Here is an 8,351-nt window from a genome sequence, read left to right as displayed (position 1 = left end):
GAAATTGAGGCAGAACAGAAACAGAACTGAGGAAGGGTCACTGGACCCAAAATGTTAACTCTGATTTCTCTCCACAGATGCTGTTAGACCTGCTGAGCTTTTCCAGCAATTTCTGTAATTGTTTCGCCCACGATCATATTGAGTAGAGTAGCAAGTGCAGCCGACTCCTATTGATGTTGTTATCAAAGTTGACATCGAGTCAAAAGCACAGAAACAAATCCTTCAGTGCAACCTGTCCATGGTCCCACCTGCCTGCTCCACACCCATAGACCCCCAAACTTTTCCTGTTCGTGTACTTATCCAAACGTGTTTGAAACATTGTAATTGTACCTGCATACACCACTTCCTCAGGAAGTTCATTCCACACGCAAACCACCCTCCATAGAAAAAAATTTCCCCTCATGTCTTTCTTAAATCGCTCTTCCCTCGCTAAAAAAATATGCCTGCTAGACTTGGAATCCCCCATCTGAGGGAAAAGATACCTATTAACCCTATTTATACCCCTCATGATTTTATAAATTTCTATAAGGTCACCTCAATTGCCAACACTCCATTATCCAGTCTTTGTTTATAAGTCAAACACACCCGGCAACATCCCGGTAAATCTCTTCTGAACCCTCTCCACCTTAAAAATATCCTTCCTATACCTGGGCAACCAGAACCGGACTCATCTCAGAGGAGTCACTGACCCCCAAGTCCAGGATGGAGTGTGGTGGGTAAATCTCGCAAAAGGCGCGAAAGATCAAACCTGGTGATTTGAGTTGCTTCATAGAGAAGACGGTTCAGTTACCCTTCCGCACTACGTGTCATGTTACTTTGGACAATTCAAACCTCTCTTTGTCATTCGAAATGTTGTTTTGAGCGAAAAAAAAAGAATTATCCGGAGCAAGGCTGTCTTTCATCAAACTCTCTGAATGATGAATGTGCAGCAGACTTTAATCTACTTACATGACTATTGGTCCAGTACTTTAATCTGCGGTGGGTACCTACAGCAGAGGGGGAACGTGATCCCAACCTTTACGTAAGTGCCAGTGTCTGATTTGTTTTTAAATTCCGGGCGTCAGTCAAACGTAATGTAAGCGGGCCATGGGAGAGAAGAGGTGCTGATTTAATTTGGAGAGTAAGGAGGGACTGTGTTTGTGACAGATGGGCGTTCCAAATGTAAGCAGATTGTGTGTGTGTGTGTATAAAGGACATTCATTCTCTGAGTCTGCCCTACATCATCCAGCAGGGTCTAACATCTTGCATTCGCATTGCTGAGGTTACATTGTAAATTGTAACGAATTACAAAGTAACAGCACGGTATGAGTTCTGCAATAGCCAAGAGCGATTCCAGGACCTCGCTTCTGAAATGTGGGACCAGGAGAGGGGGTGACTATCACATAGACACTGCTCCCCGCAGGAGGGGCTGCTGCCACCGCCCGGACACCGAGGCCGAGTCCGAGCCCTCCTGGGAAGAGGCGGCGGGCGGATCGGCAAAGGGAGGCAGCACCGCGGCCAAGGGCAGAGCGAGCAGGAAGCGGGCGGGCGGCGGGGGTAAGCGGCCCCCCGGGGAGCCGGCAGCAGGACATTCCCGGGCCAGGAGGAGCGCTCCGGAGTGCCCACTGGAGACCGGGGGCTCGGCGTCGCCTTCTCCATCCAAGCCCGGCAAGGCGAGGGCTCAGTGTGTGGGTGTGGACCCGCACCTAGTGCGGAACCTCAGCCCCATGTTACACTCGGTCTATGGGCAGGTAGGTGACTCCTTCCCGTAATCCGCGGCGGCGCTGCCTCCCGCTTCCGATCCTCCCCCCAACAAACACACCACTCTCCCCCCTACTCCTCCTCCCCCTCACACCCCTCCTCCTCAGTGTTTGGGAGCTGATGGGGTTAAAGATCATGTTTGATATTAATTGTCACAGTTTCAACAATGTCAGCACAACAATTTGGTGAAGTTGTTGGTGGGCGAGTGGTCAAACCTGATCAGCAGATTCATTTTGAAACTCCAGACCATTTCCATCTCCACCCCCACCCCACCCAAGCAAGTGCTAAACAAAATCAAAATTCCTGCCCCCGTGCCCCCCATCCCCGCATTGATCTCCCCATTCACCCCATGTGTGTGTGACTCTCTCTCTCTCTCATCCTCACTGAGGTGACTGTCCCTGATGGGGAGCCTCAGGAATAAATTCCTCCGTACCTCACCTACCTTTAGCGGCGGGTTAGGTTCGGAATTGGAGGCCCACTCTCCCTCCCTCCTGCCTTAGCAGGAATCCTTGATAGGAGTGGGAGATTTGGACCTCTCCAGGAATATCCTCTCCCAAGAAAGCTGAGGTTGATTTTCATGACCTCAGTACAGTATTAATTGCCAGACACCGCTGCACATGGTTGTGTCACAGAGGGAGTGTGAATCACCAATTAAGTTTAGGGAATTTTAATTAAGACATGTCACAGTATTTATCATTGACCAGACAGTGTGTGTCGAGCTGTAAACTCTCCTACCTGTGGGCTATCAGTGATCAGTGCAACCCAAGATCACCATATTCATCAGATAAACATCAGTCTTAAAGCTGCTGTCTTGGTTTGGATCCATCATGCATCAGTTAACCCAGTCAGATCTGGAGAAAGCAGACAGCTGCCCATGTTGCCTCAGTTATTGGTAAGGCAAGGCAAGCACTATAAGTAAATTAAACTGTTCCTCTCCATTTAGGTTTAAGATGTACAGTTTCATAAATTTTAGCTTTACTTAGTCCGCAAAGTACGTGCTATATTTACATTTACAGTCTTGGCAAATACTTCACTTTCATTCAGGGAAAATAGATATGGCAAGATGATTACTGACCATATGAAGTGGTTTTGCATTAGCCAGACTTTCTTAAATAGTAAATTATTCATTTTCTCTTTTACATGTCTATCATTTACACCTATTTTACATCTCAAACTTTCCTTTACCACCTTGCGCACTGCCTTTGTTTTTTGCTCTTCACGCCCACACAATCTGTTCCATTCACTCCTCCTCTTCTGTCAACAGCATAGAAAATACAATTTGCCAAACCCTTTCAGTTCTGAAGCAGAGTCATATGAGACTCAAAATGTTAACTCTGTTTCTTTCTCCATAGGTGCTGTCAGACCCTCTGAGTTCCTCCAGCACTGTTTCAGATTATCACATAATTTGTTTTTGTTCACCTTTCCTTAATTTTATTTTGAGTTTGTAATAGTGACTACAGAACAATCTCGATTATTCAGACAAGACAGGCAGGGAATATTTTGTTTGGATAATTGATTTGATCGTAAGCAGAGGAAGCTATACTGAACATAATTACGTATGAATAAAAATTCATGATATCTTACAAATAAAATCACTGTGTAAATAAAATTCATTTGAGGTGGAGGTTGGTTATTGTTTTTCAAAGGAAATATCCAGTCGCTGTTGCTTGAGGTGCTTATGTTTCTTTGCTTCACTGCTCCAATCACATTTTTGTGTACACTTTAAATGAGGCATCCATTAAATGTATATTGTTGGCTTCAATTTTATCAATCTTGGATGAATATATTTTTAGATGCAACATTATGCCTCACAGCAGGTATAAGAGTTGAAATAATTGTATTTGACATGAAGTAATTTTAAATTTTAAATACTTACTATTATAAAATGAGTTACAACTTAGTAAATATGGATATTTTTGGCAATTTTGCTTGGTCGTAATTTCCTGCAATTAAAACACTGGAAATGCCAAAACCAGCCTTTTTAATCACCCAATACAAACTCTACACTCATCCTGATTTCATTTCAGCTTTCCAATTGAAACAGATCATTCAAAATTCTCATTGCAATTCTGACAATACTCTCACCATTTCAGACCAGCTGAAATCCTATCACTTCATTTACAATTTTATTTGATTACTGCAAAGCTTTTATGACCATCCTTCCAACCATAATCCCCGCCCCACTCCATAAACATTAAACCATTTAAAATACCACATGCTTTTGCAGTCAACTCACCACCCTCCTTGCTGATGCACTCAGATTTCCTGATCGCAATTGTCCCACTAGTGTCGGGAACACCTCTTTGACGTAATGGTTTTATGGTCCCTTGAGATCTTGTTCAGATAATCTGAAATTTGGATAATTGATTTTCAGATAACCAAGGTTGTTCTGTATTACTCTGAGATTGAGATCTATCACTTTTACAAAATCAATTTGGGGCAGCATGGTGGCTTGATGGTTAGCACAGCTATCTCACAGCGTCAGGGACCTGGTTCGATTCCAGCCTCAAGCGACTGTCTGTGTGGAGTTTGCACATTCTCCCTGTGTCTGCATGGCTTTCCTCTGGGTGCTCCAGTTTTCTTCCAGAATCCAAAAATGTACAGATTAGGTGAAATGACCATGCTAAGTTGCCTATAGTGTTCAGGGATGTACAGATTAAGTGCATTAATTAGGGGGAAATGTAGAGTAATAGGGGTATGGGAATGGGTCTGGGTGGGTTACACTTCGGAGGGTCGGTGAGGACATGCTGGGCCTAAGGGACTGTTTCCACACTGTAGGAATTCTAATTCTTAAAATACAATGTTTTAACAGCATGGAAGAAGTCTCCTTATGTCCACCAAGCTTGTGCAAGTAAGAGATATCCAATTCATGCCACCCTTTACTTTTTCACTAGAATCTTGAATTTATTTCCTTCAAGTATTTCAATAGCCTTTGAAAGCTGTTTGTTAAACCGCTTCCACCACCTTGCAAGAGATATATTCCAGATCACCTTAACTTGCTATGCACAAGATATCTTGTACCTGTTTTTCTTTTGATAATTGCTTTAAGTTTGCATTCTCTTGTTCCTGACTCATCTGCCAGTGAAACTCATTTATCATTACCTGTTCTCCTAAAATATTTGACTTTAAACAAAAATTTCCACTTAGTCTTTCCAATTCCATGCAGAACAAGTTCAGTTGTTCCATAAATGAGTCTGTCACCTTTTTCTCAATACTGTCTACATTTCATTGGCGAGATCAGGCTGTTGCACAATCTCTCAGGGTCGTACCTTTCAGTTATGAAGATTATATCCTTTCATCTTTGTGCAGTTTAGGAAATGAAAAATGTGGTGCTGGAAAAGCGCAGCAGGTCAGGCAGCATCCAAGGAGCAGCAGAATCGAAGTTTCGGGCATAAGCCCTTCTTCAGGAATGCCCGAAACGTCGATTCTGCTGCTCCTTGGATGCTGCCTGACCTGCTGCGCTTTTCCAGCAACACATTTTTCAGCTCTGATCTCCAGCATCTGCAGTCCTCACTTTCTCGCAGTTTAGGAAATGGGAAAAGAACTGATGTGAAAAACAAGAATTTCTGAGGGATTTCTGCAGTCTTTGAAAGCAAGGAACCTTCTTCATTGTAACTATAGTTTACACAGCTGCTGGTTCAAACAGTAGAGGATAGTTTGCAAATGAGCTGAAGTCATAGAGTCATAGAGATGTACAGCGTGGAAACGGACCCTTCGGTCCAACCCGTCCATGCCGACCAGATATTCCAACCCAATCTAGTCCCATCTGCCAGCACCCGGCCCATATCCCTCCAAACCCTTCCTATTCATATACCCATCCAAAATGCCTTTTAAATGTTGCAATTGTACCAGCCTCCACCACTTCCTCTGGCAGCTCATTCCATACACGTACCACCCTCTGCGTGAAAAAGTTGCCCCTTAGATGTCTTTTATATCTTGCCCCCCCCTAAATCTATGCCCTCTAGTTCTGGACTCCCCCACCTCAGGGAAAATACTTTGTCTATTTATCCTATTCTTGCCCCTCATAATTTTATAAACTCTATAAGGTCACCCCCTCAGCCTCCGATGCTCCAGGAAAACAGCCCCAGCCTGTTCAGTCTCTATATCTCAAATCCTCCAACCCTGGAAACATTGTTGTAAATCTTTTTTGAACCCTTTCAAGTTTCACAACATCTTTCCAATAGGAAGGAGACCAGAATTGGATGCAATATTCCAACAGTGATCTAACCAATGACCTCCCAACTCCTGTACTCAATACTCTAACCAATAAAGGAAAGCATACCAAACGCCTTCTTCACTATCCTATCTACCTCTGTGTACAAGTAGATATTCAGCTAACACAAGTAACTTATTAGTCTGTGTATTGGTGGCCAGTTATTGATGACAAGGGCCTACTGCCTACCACAGCAATGTGATTGGTTCCCCAGTAGCTGAAGAGCTTGGTGGTCTGACCAAGATTGGGAGAGTCTATCAGATCTCTACGGGCTCAGGAGCTGTCTCTGTTCTCTGCAGTAAAAAGAACACTTTAAGCCTGAAGGAAAAATAAATTGATTTTCTTCAGTTGTTGCTGTGATGTTTAATTAGTAAGTCAAATTGTGAATCTGTTACCTTGTGCCTCCTACAAACAAGTGGAAGCATCTGGAGAAGGAAGATCAGGAATTAAATTTCTGATCAGCACAAGAAACATCTAGGCAAATCCTGGGAACAGAGGCCACTGAACTGCATTCCTGGTTTGTCTCTCTTCCCCATAACACCCCTGTTCTTGAGCCTGTGTGTACATGTGGAGAGAGGGAATTTATAAGGTGGTTACAGTTTAACCGTAGAGTTGTGCTGATGATTCATAGTTGTTTACTTGTAGCTAGAGGATTCGAAGAGAGCTTCTTCAAGGAAAGCATCCTTGCAAGAGGATTCGAAGAGAGCTTCTTCAAGGAAGGCATCCTTGCAAGAGGATTCGAAGAGAGCTTCTTCAAGGAAGGCATAAGCCCTTCCTAAAGAAGGGCTCATGCCCGAAATGAAGATTGTCCTGCTCCTTGGATGCTGCCTGACCTGCTGCGCTTTTCCAGCAACACACTTTCAGTACTTGTAGCTAGAGTATTTATAAGAAGTAGTAATTCTTGTTCTTCACACAAGCCTGTATCTGTGCTTTCTGTCTCAAAGCCAGGTAAATTGGCAAATTCTGCATACTTTAAAAAGTAAACTTTGACTCCTGGAATAGCAGTGCTTGGTTTCCAGTGAGGTGTAACAGAGTCAATGTCCCTGACTCCCTCATCACCATCCCTGAGAATGCTCTGCACTCAGACAGAACAGACCCACTTGAGGTGAGGCCAGAGATGGTATGGACATGGGTTTTCTTAAAAAGAGTTCAGGTTCTGTTAAGTCACATTGTGTGATCTCAAACATAGCCATCCTGCTAATTACATTCTGCCAGATTCCCTTAGTTGATGAATCAATATTCCTCTGTATTGGACCATTGGAAGAAGTAATTCCACCATCAGGGCGACACGGTGGCTCAGTGGTTAGCACTGCTGTCTCACAGCGCCAGGGACCTGGGTTCGATTCCACCCTTGGGTGACTGTGCAAACTCCACACAGACATTCTTCTTGTGTCTACGTGGGTTTCCTCCGGGTGCTCTGGTTTCCTCCCACAGTCCAAAAATGTGCAGGTTAGGTGAATTGGCCATGCTAAATTGCCCATAGTGTTAGGGGTAAAATATAGGGTAGGGGAATGGGTCAGTGTGGACTTGTTGGGCTGAAGGGCCTGTTTCCATACAGTAGGGAATGTAATCAGGGATGTTTCAGTAGCACTAACACTGACTAAGGTGGCCAAGTCCTGACAATGATACCTGCCGAACTGCACCTGCAGCACGAGGTGGAAGAAAACGAAAGGACGATGGATGAGGACTTGCCATCTGAGGTAGTTTGGGCTGAGGTTAGGAATAGGAAAGGTGAGGTCACCCTGTTAGGAGTCTTTTACAGGCCTCCTAATAGTCCTAGAATCATTGAAGAAAGGATAGGGAAGGTGATTCAGGAGATGAGTGACAGTAATAGGGTGGTTGTTATGGGGGACTTTAACTTTCCTGATATTGATTGGGAAAGCTATAGCTCAAGTTCGTTAGATGGGTCAGTGTTTGTTCAATGTGTGCAGGAGAGTTTCCTGACACAATATGTAGACAGGCCAACAAGAGGTGAGGCCATACTGGATTTGGTTCTGGGTAACGAACCAGGCCAGGTGTTAGAATTAAAGGTAGGTGAGCACTTTGGGGATAGTGACCATAATTCGGTGATTTTTACACACGTGATGGAGAGGGATAAGTGTGTACTACAGGGCAAGAATTATAGCTGGGGTAAGGGAAAGTATGATGCGGTGAGGCATGACTTAGGATGTGTGGCTTGGAAAAGTAGACTCCAAGGCAAGAGTGTAAATGATATGTGGAACTTGTTCAAGGGGCAACTATTGAGTGTCCTTGATAATTATGTACCTGTCAGGCAGGGAGGAAAGGGTCATGCGAGGGAGCCGTGGTTTAATAAGGAATTGGAATCCCTTGTTAAATGGAAGAGGGCGGCCTATCCCAAGATGAGACGTGAAGGTTCAATGGGGGCGATTGAGAGTTA

At 44.2% G+C, this 8,351-nt stretch overlaps 1 protein-coding gene across 2 annotated transcripts in view; it reads left to right on the top strand.

The window, feature by feature from the left end:
• Nucleotides 1-1,131: 1,131 nt before the first annotated feature.
• Nucleotides 1,132-8,351, top strand: part of cabp1a (calcium binding protein 1a) — a 120,481-nt gene continuing 113,261 nt past the window's right edge. Inside the window, exon 1 of one of the 2 annotated variants that reach the window (XM_043715945.1) lies at nucleotides 1,132-1,161. In XM_043715945.1, coding sequence (XP_043571880.1) covers nucleotides 1,147-1,161 — 15 coding nt within the window. In that variant the 5' untranslated portion in view covers nucleotides 1,132-1,146. The other variant, XM_043715941.1, reaches the window with a different exon arrangement.

This window comes from Chiloscyllium plagiosum, chromosome 25 (genome assembly GCF_004010195.1).
Source record: "Chiloscyllium plagiosum isolate BGI_BamShark_2017 chromosome 25, ASM401019v2, whole genome shotgun sequence".
Classification (NCBI taxonomy): Eukaryota; Metazoa; Chordata; class Chondrichthyes; order Orectolobiformes; family Hemiscylliidae; genus Chiloscyllium; species Chiloscyllium plagiosum.
The sequence above is the reverse complement of the archived record's forward strand: the minus strand, read 5'-3'. Positions and strand labels throughout refer to the sequence as shown.